General features: G+C 31.9%; 1 protein-coding gene across 1 annotated transcript; it reads right to left on the reverse strand.

Annotated features, from left to right (window-relative positions):
• Positions 1 to 8,688: 8,688 nt before the first annotated feature.
• On the reverse strand, positions 8,689 to 12,964 carry LOC127849065 (visual pigment-like receptor peropsin). Its single transcript, XM_052381789.1, has 5 exons — positions 12,616 to 12,964; positions 10,968 to 11,153; positions 10,429 to 10,595; positions 9,668 to 9,773; positions 8,689 to 9,023 (listed from the first exon to the last, which is right to left on the reverse strand). The coding sequence occupies exons 1-5, from the start codon at positions 12,962 to 12,964 to the stop codon at positions 8,689 to 8,691; spliced, it is 1,143 nt and encodes a 380-aa protein (XP_052237749.1).
• Between the last annotated feature and the right edge of the window lie 2,377 nt (positions 12,965 to 15,341).

Consider the following 15,341-nt stretch of genomic DNA (forward strand, 5'->3'; position numbering starts at 1 on the left):
TCAATTATTCGTATCGCCTAAAAGTTCTTAATTTGCGGAAATGACTTTCGCCAAGTGTCTTAGACAAAATTATCTTAGCTGATATAAACCTAATCATCTTGAAATGTCTTCTTGTATATAACACGTATCGTCAAAAAAAACTTCAAGGCAGTGCCTACATATGTTAGATTTTGTCAATATCGAAGATTTAAGTTTTAAACAATACTATTTATATACATTTCGATTGATCTCAATTTCGCACGAACCATGTTATCACCTCGCATTCTATGACGTTCCTAAGGTGGCAACAATGATGTCAATGATCGAGAAACACTTGAAAAAATGACAATGCTAATCAGACAACTCACGCCATATACACTTAAATCAACAAATTCAGAACATAAACGTGATACTTTTGTCCAAGAAAGTAATGTGTTAACGTATTCTCGAATACCTATGGTTTGCGTCATTGTCTACGTCTGTGTTTTTAGCGTTTTTGTTAATGTTGTATACCTGTTATCTGCGTTAGTGTTAGTTACGTGTTTGTTACTTCTGTGAGTGTACAACAAATTTTTGCCGTTTCAACTTACAATTGTGTATACGACTTCATCTTTTAAAGGCCTTACATTTCAATAGAAAAGGTGACCCTGTGATTCAAATTTCCCTAGTTAATTTGTTGAATAACCGTACAATGTTTTCATTCGATATTTCGATATTGTTTTCTTTTACACTTGCTCTTTGCGAATTGACAGACTACAGAACAATATTTTTTTAAATAGTGACGCTTTTTGCAATGTGTGCCCCTTAACAGGCACAATTACTATTACTCGGCGGATTTAAACATTAAAGACCAACGCATTGTATTATATGTAAAGTTATCGCATTGTATTATATGTAAAGTTATTTTAAAGAAAATCCATTATCGTTGTAAGCATTAACTGGATAATTTGACAGTGTAAATATTTCTTATATACCCAGAATCTACAGCAGCACAATTCACTGGGCATGTCAGTCTTTCCGTCCTTCCGTCTGAGTGTTTGCCCATACGAAGTTGACCCATCTTGTCAAACATTAGTAATGCTTCATTCAAAGCTTTGATATGTTCATGGAGAATATCTTTGCACACAATCAACATATGACCTGACCTCACCATACCTCATATTGCGTTTAAAGTTTGGTTATTGCTTTGAGAAACACTGATTTGTTTATAGGTTAACTTTATTTTGCAAAATATTTTACGTAATATGCATTGATGTTTTGCGTATTTTTGTTACTTTAAACCATCACAGCGTAGACAATCTTGATCGAATGTCACAATGGCGAAACAATCCTGATGCGTCAGGAGCCAATCAGGAGTCAATCCGATTAGGGGCTACCTTTTTTTTAAAACATTTGTTTAATTATCATGAAATTGATTGACTAAAATTACACATTTAATACAAAGTGATTATGATAAGCCCAATGATCATTGTATATAACACCGTAACACGATAGGTTTATACCGACCTAAAATTTATCCGAGTTTAATCCAGCGAGGTATTTTGGTTAAACGGTCTCTGACACTGTTTGCAGCATATTGAAAACGCTCACACAGTCTTGTATTTCTGGGATTTGTGAACGGCAAATGCCACAAAAACCAAAACAAGCGAACGTATTGTGTCCATGGCATAACTAAAAATATTACTGCATATCTCTGTCGCACTTTCGTACGCACTTTCGTAAAAAAATGTTAAAAGGTCTCTGATGCTGTTTTTGCAGACTCATCACAACACTTGGCACGCCATTTATGATATCTGAAAACGGTTAAAATGCCCAATATAACAAAACAAGAAAACGAATAATAAATCATCCCTCAATCGCACATATTATTCCACTCAGTGCGCCGCCTTATACCATACAGAGTGTAAATGTGAGTTCAGAATAATATTATTTGAAAGATGTTAACATACTATGTTAATAAACAACACATCGTGTATTAGAAAATATTAAAGGGGCCTTTTCACAGATTTTGGCATGTTTTGAAGTTTGTCATTAAATGCTTTATATTGATAACTGTGAACATTAAATTTTAAAAGCTCCAGTAAAAAATTAAAAATAAAATTTAAAAAAGGATAAACACGTAGCCCGCCGCAGGGCTCTAACCAGTGACCCCTGAATCCTGAAGTAAAAAAGCATTAGCCAACTGAGCTATACTGCCAAGCATACATAAGATGCGTATTTTAGACGTTATATAAGCAATCTTCGTAGTTTCACAAATTTAAACGACAACAACAGAACTCTCCAAATTATTCAATCGTTTCGCGTTGCAACGCTTTATAATTTTTAGGTTTTTAAATCGTAAAAAGATGCATATAATGGCTATATTAGACCATGGCAAATGTTCAGTAATACTGTTTTCTCACAAATATCATAACTTTGCCGAAAATTTGCGAATCTGAAACAACTTTTTTCAATTTTGTCAATTTACCAAACCGTGAAAAGATCCCTTTTAGTAATGCCCTAATGGTATGTTATATCTTAGCTGATGTTTAAAATAAAATAAAATCGAGTTTCTGGTTAACGCAACGTGCATTGATAATTTCAATGTAAACGGTCTGTTTTAAATAACTGTTTTGTTTTTCGTTTGCAGACCTTAACCTTCGTGATTACAAGCAAACACAACTGATTAAATAATAACATATCATTATAATAATTATCAAGAGAAAAATATTGATCCATCACTGTCTTTAATGTATTTACCGTACAATACCGAACAAAACGTTGAAAACAACACTTAATATATACATAATCAAAGCTGGGTTCACAATCTCGCTGTGTTAAACTGGTATAAAGCTTAACTGCACCTGCAACCAAAATTAAGCACAAAATATAATTATAACATATTTAGACAAAACAAACAAGAAAATGTGTTGCATATAAAATGATATACAATTCGAGTTAACTGTTACGTAGATTTAGTGAAAGGTGTTTAAGCGGTTGACATCAATGGATTCACCATATAGGAAAGAAGGTGTCAATATGCGTCCTCGTTACCATAGTTAAAACGTAATTAATTAAAACATAATGAGTTTTACAATGTATAGAATCGTGTCATAAAAAGCACAAAAACAACTACATATGTACGTTATAGCAAAAATGAAACACGCTCTTTGTCCTCATTAAGATGTTCATGAGTTTCTATGACCTTTATGGTCACATTTACTTGTTTTATATTCTCAGTATTATTATTACGTTTTATACACAATTGACGCATACCAGTTTTGTGCTTTGGGATTTTGCTGTGATCGATGAAAACAGAATCTAGAAGTGCTTAGATGCTTTGCTGTGAAATCAGGTTGTTAAATGTCTTTAACAGCGACATTCACAAAATGTGGAACATGCAAGTTTTGTTTAATTGTCAGTCAAAAGGAAAAGAAAAGAAGGTTCGGGATGGGACCTTTATAGACAGTCGACATTTTCGACCGTATAAACATTTGACGATTACTTGAAAAACATTGCAATATCGAGATAAGTCAGTAAATAATTAAAACAAACATCCAAAACCTTCCACTTCCTTCATAAACATCATAATTTTAATGATTTCAATTAGAAATAAAATGTCTGAAACTGAGAATAGATTAGATAACGGAAACGGGAGAGCAAATAATAAGTGTTTCCATAATTATCGAAAAGCTTCCTATGTGAGCATAGGTGAAATCATATAGGGGGTAAAAACATTCAAAAGAATTTAAACAAGAAGCAGATGAGGAATTAGACAAAAAAGAACAACAATAATTAGTATTTTTTGTTATTAAATTAGAATTATTGTATTATTATCATTATTTCTATTATTATTTTATATTATATTATGAATTGAATAATAGTAATAATAATAATAATAATAATAATAATAATAATAATAATAATAATAATAATATAATTATTATTAAAATAATAATAATGGACTCAGACAGTTTATTTGCCAAAAGTTGTACGCCGTTTTAATATAGATAAAGGGAACCTGAAATCAAATCATATACTTTCACGATTTACGGTTTGCCGTCATATAACTGAACTACTGTCGAAAAAAAAACACGAAACATCCCAACCCACCAAACATACTAAAACAAAAATACACATAAACGATAGTGTTAACCAAAAGTGTCCGTTAGAATGTGATTTGTGTTTGCTTTTCTTATCGAAATAAATTGAATGTCTTTTGCTAAACAAATGCCTAACTGAATTTGTCTGAACGCCATTAAGTCATTAGCGTTGTGTTAAATACCTCTGGCAAAATCTACATCAAGATTTGTTCACTAATTAAGCTCATTGTCTATCCCCCTCCTCCACCCCACCCCTCCCACTGGATCACACTTCATAAGAAATGTAACCGCACATTTACATAATAATTATAATAAATAATTAATAATGGCGTTTTGTGTTTACTAGTAAAAGTAATTGTGTACATATAAATGTGCTTTTTCCGCCAAATAATAAAATCAATCACAATTTATGATGAATATTTACTTCACAGTTAGCAAGAAAGAAATCATGAAGCGAAAGTGTTTGTTCACAATGCAGTACAGTAAGACAAAAAACATACAGAGATATACAGACATAAATACATTCATACATACGGCCGGATAAAAATGTTTTATAGAGTTTTCGACTTTAAGGGCATTGACCGTTATCCTAAAAAAAATGCAACAAATTAGAGTGATTTTTGAGTATTTATGTGTTAAATGTGAGTTATATACTCAGCATGTTGTGCATGGAACGCTTCAGAGCTAATTGTGTTGTGTGTTTTTTTCTGTTTCATTCAGGCCATTGGTCTTTTGCCTTGAAGAAAACTTTTCACAATTTTTTGCATGTACTGCCGATGGTCATTAAATGCTTTATAGTGATAAATTTAAACATTGGACCTAAAATCTCCAGTAAAAAAACAAGAATACAATTAAAAAAGAAAAAGAGTTACCCTCAACTGGGCTCGAACTACTGACCTCTGGAGTCCTGGACTAAAAAGTCTTCCGCTTAGACCAATCGGCCATCCGTGCTCATGCTATGAAGGACTGTATTTTTTACTTAATATAAGCAATCCTCGTAGTTTCACAAAATATAAGGACAACAACAGAATTTTCCAAATAATTCAATCGTTTCGTGGCAACGCTTTATAATTTTCGGGTTTTTAAATCGTCCAAGATGCATATAATGGATATTTTAGAGCATGGTCAATGTTCAGTATTACTATTTCCTCACAAATATCATAACTAAATTATCTTTGATAATATGCCAATTTAAAGGTCCTCATTAAAATAAATCTTTACGTGATTTCTAGAATAAATATGTTTGAAAGCAATACAATTCAAAGTACGAGAAAAACGTATATTTTGTTAATGCATTTATATGCCACTTCAACGGGTTAAAGATACAGGCTGTTTTAAGTGAATCAAATGACAATATGACAATGACAATAGGTCTATTTGTACTGAAAGGTATCCGACCAAAAATACAAACAGTAATCACAAATAATGACAGTGTATACAATTTTAACAGCAGTAATCGTGAGACGTGATAAGTTTTATAAAAGAATAATGCTTATAGATATATAGTCACACACGGCAGACTAAAAAAGTGATACTCATTTTCAATAATATACACATTCCTATGTAGACACAGTGGACATAATCTCTATTCCCTGTCGATTCCAGTATGACGACCCTTTTATTTTATAGCATAAGTTGGTGACTAGAACAACAAAAATTAGATAAACAGTGTTTTAAACTATTAGACAATGGTGAAGATAAGTAGCGCTCTTGTTCAATTAATCTTTTAAACAATATATAGTGCAAGCCGTTTGACCAAACCCTGTGATGTAACTAGTTGTATGTAACCGCTAAATTGAGTTGTTGTTAGCCTATTGTTTTTTGGTTTCCAACGTTTTCGGGAAGGCTATCTGAATTTGATCTTTAAATCATAGATGTTCTACTGTTCCACCACAGTGTAAGTTTAATTAGTTTGCAGTGGTTCTAGTCTATATAATTATTGGTACAAAAGTAAATTGTTTAATGCTTTGTACGTAGAGTATTGGGTTATTGGTTTCGTACCCACGCGGTTCGTACCAGATTGTTTCTTTGAATAATAATTGAAAAGCCTTTTCTCATCAAGATTAATGTTTAAATCGTCAGAATGTTAAGTAATTGATCAAATATGTTCCCTTTTGTTGTTATTTTCGATATCTTTCAGTTTTTACCTTAAGAAGAATTAAGAATTAAAGGATAATTGTTCTTCATGGTTAGCTATCTGCGTTTCGGGAGCAGAATAAACCCTGTTCAGAAATAGTAAATGTTTGACATCGCTGCCCACGTTAGTCAACCAGCATCGTCTGAGCGCAGTAACATTAATTACCACTGCTATGGTTATCTCAAAATTGCCATCTGTGTCAGAGTAACCCAGCATTTGACACACTTGAACATATAGTAAACGTTTAGTTGTATGGTTCCACATTCTCCTAATCAATGCAAAACTATTTGTTACGTTTTGATTCAAACATGCTTACATCCTACAAAACTGAATGCGTACGCTTTGTATTTTATCGCACGTTTTATGTCAACATTATTCCGCCGAGTATAACTATATAGGTTTGACAATTGCATCGAATAATTTTAAAGGATTCGTGTTGGTGGAAGTTGCAAAAATATGTTTGTTAACAAAATATTGAGTCGTGTGTGTGCCTTTTTCTCTTGCATTAAAGTGGGTATGCACGATTTTGATATGTGTTTAATTGTAATATATTGAAAATAATATGTTACAATAACACAAAATAGGCAAGACAAATTAAACATTTAAGACGAATTTCATAAAATGCAGAAAAGACAAATTAACGCTATGAGCCGATTGTGACGAAGATATTTCGAACATGTTTGCCTTCATTAACCGTAAAATTGGTCGTTTTATAAGGATCGGAGTTAGTGTTCGTGATCGTGTGAATAGATATCGTGGCAGGAAATTAAAATGATCCGTAAAACTAAATTAAGATTCACATCGTATATGCATGGTATACATACTGGCGAATTCGACTGTATAGACATTTTCGATTTCAGAATAAAATATCTTGCTTATTTCGCATTTTTGAAACATGTTCTTCTTAATTTTCATTTTAATTTATATTGAAATATATGTATAATATTTTTTTAAACATTTTATATAAATTCATAAATATTTGACAAAACCGTGCATATCCACTTTAATAACGTATCCTTTGTTTTCCGCCAGCATAATTTAGGTGTAAAGAATGATCCAAGTACCTGTAGAGCGACACGACTTCACTAGTCGTATTGTGAAAGGAAAGAACCATCGCTAATACTCTCCCAGTTGACTATCGTTTCTAAACATCCTAATTTTCGATTTGTTTCGTATTAAGCCGCATACCCGTGGACTCGCAGAATTCCCTTATTCGATTTAACTGTATATGCAGTTTGCTAGCGATCTCGACAGCTGATGTCATGTCATCTGCAAATAAAACTGATGGCAGGTGACATGCATATTTTTCAATCGTCTGTTCATATTTATTCGTAGTCTGATTGCATATGAGAAGTGTTTTTAATACATAATCGATTGAATAAATATCAACAACAAGCAAACTGTTGCAAGGTGAGCGAGTTGAATGTTACTTATTGTACGTGCTGGTACTACAGTTGTATCAAAACAGACGCGATTGCCTCCCATGTATCACTAAAATGGTTTATAAATAATTGTATGCAATCATAATATTAATTTCTAATAATGAAATGACGCAGGAAATTCGAAGGTAACATACCTGCTAATTAGGATTTGTTTTTAAATCGTCTTATATAATTATTTAATAATGTTAACAGCTTTCACGTTGTTTTGATCTCACAGCATTTGTTCTGCAGTCGAGTATTATATTTACATGTGTACATTTTCAAAAAGTGAATTTTAATTTAAGGGCAATTTTATTTAATTTAAATAAAATGCGTCAATCGTGTGGGGTTATTTTTCATCCTCGTTGTTGTTTTGGTGTTTCATTGGAAAATGATAAAATATACATGTGTGTGGCTTTTATTTGACAATAAACGATTGCTTTAAATCCAATGATGCATAACAACGATAAAATGTAGAAAAAATCAAATATATGCATTGTACAAGACAAACTAATAAATATATACATATTATATAAGCACCACACCAACGGGCATCAATTTCATAACCCGTTTATCATATCGTCATTTATATTGTGTCAAATGTATATGGATAAATTACTATTGTTCGACTAGTTGCCTTTGTCTAGACAATCAAGTCTTAGGGAAGGTGACACTGTGCAATTTACGAGTGTCATTCACTGCATTCAACAATGGAGGAGACTTACAATGATGCAATAACGGCTTTTACGCTGATTGTTAGAATTCTCCACATACAATTAACTGAATAAAAATGATGATACATATTTCACTTGAGCAATGACCACTTCAATATCAGCAAACATGTTTTTTCACTTGATATACAAAGTATTGTAAAATATAACTAGAATTGAAACTGTCAAACAGTAACACAAACGCATTTAATTTTCAATATCTCGGTCACAATATCAAACGTTTGAATACTGATATAAGTTAACAAAAACGCTTTTAATTATCAAGGTCACGATTTCAAACGTTTTGTGTGTGTATATTATCTCACCGTTTTTTTTAAATCAGTGAAAGTTTATTTCCCTCAAAGATATGTACCAACGCTTGCTTTTTCCGCACTGCTTTGGAAATACGTTTTATCTCGGATTTCGTTGACGGAAACTTCCGAAGTCTTCATTACGGTCTGCTTTGATGAATTGCTCAAAGTGCGATGCAAGTTGTGCAAGAACGGTACTTTCTGGAACAAAGCCCTTCTAAAGAGAGTGTTCCTCGCAACGTAGATAATCGGGTTCCATATTATGGAGGATTTGGCGAAGAGGGCTGGTAACACGGTGACCACAACAGGGAGTTTTCTGAAGTTACCGAAGGCGGAGCAGAGTGTGACAATGGCATATGGAGTCCAGCTAATGAAGAACGCACCTGTGGTAAAAGATAATAATTGTGATTCCAGCTTTAATCGCTTCAATGATATATGTCATGTTGTATATTGTCCCGTAGTGTATATGAAATTAGTAACTTACCTCAAATAATAGACTAGTAATATATTATATCCTAATAATATGTCTGCAGAATCGTTCTACCTATATTATATGGTTGATAGATCCATGACAGGATTGTACATTCGAGTAAAGTCGTCTTTATCTATGAAACTTAAATTGGGATCCTTATAGTTTAATATAAGTAACCTATGTATGACCTTGCAATCGATTTTACTCGAGTCAAGTACGGAACTTTCACTATACACCGTATGTATTATTGGTTTGCGATTTATTTACGTTTATAATGAAAGTTAACGTGTATGATCACATTTTATACGATAAACTCCCTACTAAAGGGAAGACAATTTTATAGCGGATGTGTTGATAAATTATAACTTAATTTGAACTTATGTTTTTTAATTTTCAAATAAGTTTTACGATTTGTATGCTTTTTTACGCAAATTGAGCAAAAGGTGTTTCGCAGATTGAATGGTACGACCATGCGGTCAAAACCACGTGACTTCTAGATCCTACGTATTTATAAATTTAGTGGAATATATGCAACTGATCTGGGAGGGTACTCACATATCATGCACAAAACAGTGACCGCCATCTTTCTGTCATTGCGTTGTCTGTTCGTTCGTCCTTTCAAACTGCTTTGTTCGAGGATTCTGGTTCTTTTGCATTGCAACTGTTAAAAAGATAAGTTGCACTATGATAAACAAACTCTTTATCACCCAGGATATCAGACCAGTAATTTCATATTTATTCTTGTATTATTTCCGTTTTTTGTTAATTTTTAAAAGTGTATCATTAAAAAACTAGTATTTGTAATTATATGCTTAGCATCAATTTCTACATCACCATAAAGCGAAAAATGTTGAACCGATCACATAGAGTGAGGCTGAGGGTATTATTCTTATTCTTGTATTAATTGTGTAAATTTATTTTATTGTATTTAAAGAAAAAAAATCAATTTAAATTAAATGTCCTGAAGTAGCTTTATTATATTTCTAACACATGTAAAAGTTTTTATGATACATATACTCCTTGAACACTTACATAATTTTTGTAACCATCGTCTCATGTAACTCTTTTAAAGTCGTTTTGTACATAAATATAATGCTTGTTTTTGTTCTTCTTTACTGTGTTTGTATCTTCAAAAGTGAGACGTTAATAAACTATTATGTCTGTCTGTATTGGCTTAATGATAAAGGAAACAAACTTGTAGAACAAAAAAAAGAAGTGACAGACTTTGGTGATTCATCCTGGTTGCGGAGGGTACACTAATAAACACATACATATTTATGTTTTACCCATTTGATTTATCGTGAAAAAGTCCTTACCGTTATGAAAATGTTCCTGTAACTGAAAAGAATAAGCGAGAGGGGGCAAATCCATCCGCAGATTAGAATGGCCATAGAATATGTGATGTCAGAGGTCACGTGACTCCGCCAGTTGATTGCACAGCGCACACCAATGCCTTCCAGTGAATAGGAATTCCAGCCAATGGCTAAAATATAAACAGCCATTATGATTAAATAAATATAATATATTAAAGACCATTACACGGTTTATTTGAATCAGACGATTAATACTTACCAATCTACAGACGACTCTGTAAATAATTTGAAAATCCTTCAAAAAGCATTAATTCGGGTATTTTATCGAAGCTTTAAAATACAAAATCTACATAAGATAAACGTGGTACCCTATGTAATTTCCTGAATTTGGTAATTAGTCACTTGCTTTCAGTAAAATATGGTTTCCAGAATTTCAGTATACTAATAATACTGTATTTGTTATCACTTTATGTTAACATCCCTCTTTGAACATAAATTAAACATATATCATTGTATATCTTTTTTGTTACAAACATACTCACCAGGCAACAAAGCCCAAACGAAACCATGCCCAAAACAGCATATAACGAGTATGAAAGCTTTTTGTTTCGTCATCACTATGCCGCGTGGTTTCACGATGATGACGTAACGGTCTATTGCTATGGCGGCGAGAAGGGAAATCTGGCTGATTCCAAACCACGTTGTGGCAAAGCCATAGAATACGCACCCTGGAAAAAGTGAAAAAGAATACCTGATAAAATCCTTATTCAAAGCCATAGATGGTAATAAATTGTATTTACTCATTTTTTCAGACTTGAACCTTTTGATGTACTAGGTTTCATGTATGAAAAGATTATATATCCTTCTTGTCTAGAAAAAGCAAGAGAATGAAGTGGTATCAAAGTTATATCACGCCACGTGTCATCAAAATGGTATTATCTCACAATAGATCTTTATACCGATGCATTACTTGTGTCACGAGAGTCCGAATGATTATATCTACCTAAAAAATAGACAGTTTGCAGAGATGTCACTGCTAGTTGCCGCTCAACGATTTATACGTATACGAAATATGAAAAGTTGTGACATAAGAAGCTATAAAAATGTATCCACCTTTAATTTAATTTAATAACTTTGACTTCATGTATATGTTATGTAAAACATGACAGCATAATATACGATTCAAACACATATTTGTTAATTAAAAAAATACTGTACAATCAGCTTCTATGCCACTTAAAAAGCTTATATAGATAGTTGTAAAATATATTGTAAATGTTTAACTCATGCATTTCGCATACATTAAAATGCATCGTTGTTGAAGAGATGTTTTATATTATAATTTACAATTTTTGTTGAGACCGACAGCTTTGTATGCACAATTATATAGTTATTTCGCCGAAATTGCAATTGAAATAAGGTTCATATGAAATATTAGAAAATTAATAACTTTATAAATTGATGCTCACAAAATTAATATGTTTATTTCATATTTATAAGACGCATAATTGCTTTAAGGTAAATCTGTATTTTCACATATGTGTGTTGTTATTATGTCCGTGCCGACTTTGAAGTACAGTATAAATTAAAATATGTATGACACCACATTTTTTGTCGATGACAATTACATTGATTCTGTATTTTGTAACAACATGACTTATCCCTGTCTATAAGAGTGTTTTGTGTGCCTCATTGATTATATATATCAGATATATAGTAAGTTGATTTAATCAACGTTCTTTTGGTAATATTTTAACATTTCAACAGTTTCGGTAATATTTTGTGTTTTATTACAACTCCATCAGGACAAATGTAATGTTTGGAATATAAAATTATACTAAACCAATTATTAATAATAATCAGGATTTTTTATTAACGAAGCTTGACATAAAATTTGTAATCCATATCTATAAAAATACTCACTCTTATGCATTAAAGTCTTACCGTAGCTCATTGTAATGGTTTTAAAATAAATTTTTATAATGACATCCAGTGAACTTTTCGTAATGAGTATGTGCTATTGAATTTGGAAACAAATTCGTTATAATGAAACATGTCTAAAAAGAAGCCTATAGTAAACGTTTTATAGTTATATTGAAATGTCCTTGAATGCATTTTACTAATGGGTATTTGTACTTGATTTCAAAACAAAACACGTTTACGTGAAATAAAAGTTTAAAAAAGGCATACCAGTTCGTCCAAAGACCCAGTGTTGACTGAAAGAAGAAGCAATGATCATCCAGTTGCCGAACACACACATCCCTATATCCGCTAGACTGAGTCCGACGATAAAATAGTTGTGCATGGAATGTAGACGCCTATCACTGTAAAACACGTACAATGTCAAGAGGTTCTGGCTCAAGCCGAATATCAACACTAGCACAACGTAAGCCCCATAGGAGGCGTACAAGGAGCTTGAAATTACAAAGTCTGGTTCCGTTGGCATTGACGTTACGTTCGGTGCCATTGATGGCGTTAACGTTTCTTTGTGGTTTACAACAAGATAAGGCAATTCCGCAATCGGCGCTGCAGAGATCATGTTATCCTTTTTGCTGTCGTTGTGAATACAATGGTACAACGTTTTTTTGCTAAATGTGAATTTATTTCATTGGTCTGTTTTTATTTTTCATTATTGCGTTTTTCTGCAAAACGTGATTTATTCGTATCAGTAGCGCGACAAAGTGTGCAATTCTGTAGTCATACAAGAAAAAATATTAAATCTTTAATAATTATCACAAATTCTCCGCCGATTAGATAGTTATTTTATCGACGTTGAATTTACCTGTTATTTGATGCTAATTTCCTCTTCTTCAAAGTGCTTCAAAGTATGTTCAAATATGATAATTATGTACTAAACATTTCAACTAGAATCAAATATGAATTCCTGTTTCATATATGTTCCAGAATCTGAACTGCTTGCAATAACAAATTTTCATCATGTAAAGACGCTTTTATTCAATGACGTTATGAACTGCGATAGCGGACCGAATGCCACTTATATACTGCATCCAATCACTCCGGCGCCAATCGCAGGTTTCCTCTCTGCGACATCTCGTTATCACATTCCCGTTCACAAACTCTTTCTTCCTATTATCACTGATCCAATACAGTGCAACGATTTCAAGAGAACGGCGTTACTGCTTTTATCTCTACCTTTTTTGCGTTATTGACTTACTTCTATTCCGCTTATTATTTTAATGGGATTTGTTGCGGACGGTGAAACTAGTATAAAGAAAATATTTACGTGTGTGAACAGGTATGGTTTCTACATGCTCGATTAAAATAAAAAATCAACTTTGTTTTATATTTATTTGAAACTGATACATAAATGTTTTAAATTGTTGAAAAATGACAAAATTACGGAATGTAATGTAATGTAATGTAATGTAAATGAACGGAATTCTCGTATACTAGTACCGTGTTTATAAATAATTAAGTATCTTTATTTTTGTTTGAGAATAAAATGTTTTCACACTGTCATGATCATATAATTTCACCTAACGTTTTGTTGTTGTTTTTTCGTTCGGAGATAAATTTCGTTTACAAGATTTTTTTGTTCTTAAATTTAGATAATTATATATAAATTTAATATATCAATTAATTAGGGATTCAACAGTGAATATCGCTATGATAACATCTGGTTTTTATTAAAATACTTAATATTCAACGTTTATATTTGCATATTATGTGAAGCAGTTTCCTATATTTCATTTTTAAATATATTTCAGGATCATAAAGGTTACCAAGAATTAACATGGCGAAATTGGTTCGTGATACATTTCTGAACTCAAGGCACATTTCAGATTGTGGCATTTGACATACGATTTACCGCCTAACAGAGTAGCAAATACGATCATTTCTATAAATATAATCATGAAGGCGGTGGAAACTTCAGATGCTACTATAAGGACGGACTCTTTTTGACAGCATCATTCCGTTCATTTTCGTGGACAATAACAAAACAAAAATAAACATATTACACAAACTATATATTAATAAAACACATATTATTACCTTCGAATGATAAATTTCTAATTATTTTTGTTTATTGGCAAATAATTAACTTAAGCTAAAAAGCAATGCGGACTGTTATTATCGCCGTAAAAGTCAAATGCATAAGATTTTTAAGTCATTCATGATCGATCGAATCAAAACGCTAAGTAAAAAATAATTTCTTTAACATCATCTACCAATTGCTTCATAAAACAGTTCAATTTTCGAGTGAAAAAAGACACTTGAAAATACAGTCGGATTCTCGATGGTAGAAACAAAAACTTTATAATTTTACTGAAATTTAAAAAATAAAATAAACGCCATTCATGTTAATTAATTTCAATCAATGACATTTAGCAAGATGTACGTGTTTCATCTTTTGCATGACTTCTCGCAATTATATTTTGAAAATTATTAATTATGTATATGCTGTAATAAACAATTTTCTTTCTTAAAGTTGAGCAAAAAAACGAACGAATGCCATATTTTACATGAAATAAAAAGCTTCGCTACAAATTCTCAAGGAATCATAATCCTCTAAATGAAATTACAGCAATTAAAGTAATACACCATTCGTCCACTTTATCTCCTTCACACTGCTTTTTCTGCACTTCTGTCCGTTGACATCGGGGCGAAATCGGAACAATCTAACCTTGGTTCAAGGAATCATTAAACCTTTTCGTGAACAACTAAATAACAACGTCCTAATATATTAAAACTGTCGTTTGATCTGACTAAAGTGTTATTTGATCACATTTAGCCGTTAGGTCTTCCGGAATAAAAGTTTTAACATCAATCAATTATTTATTTTTTATTTTCCGCGAAATGTATTGGTTAATGTCAGTTATTTAAAATTGGTATTCCTGTGTTTCAAAAAGTAGAACATAATAATGAAATATATCGATTTCAGTGTTTCATGATTC

The sequence above is a fragment of the Dreissena polymorpha genome, chromosome 10 (genome assembly GCF_020536995.1).
Source record: "Dreissena polymorpha isolate Duluth1 chromosome 10, UMN_Dpol_1.0, whole genome shotgun sequence".
In the NCBI taxonomy this organism is placed as follows: Eukaryota; Metazoa; Mollusca; class Bivalvia; order Myida; family Dreissenidae; genus Dreissena; species Dreissena polymorpha.

Excerpts from the sequence above, each read along its gene's own strand:
- LOC127849065 (XM_052381789.1), bottom strand. The coding sequence starts at position 12,964 with ATGATCTCTGCAGCGCCGATTGCGGAATTGCCTTATCTTGTTGTAAAC. Across the intron at positions 11,154-12,615 it reads CTGGGTCTTTGGACGAACTG|GGTGCGTATTCTATGGCTTT; the intron begins GTATGCCTTTTT and ends CACTTTTTCCAG. Across the intron at positions 9,774-10,428 it reads ACAGGAACATTTTCATAACG|TTGCAATGCAAAAGAACCAG; the intron begins GTAAGGACTTTT and ends TCTTTTTAACAG.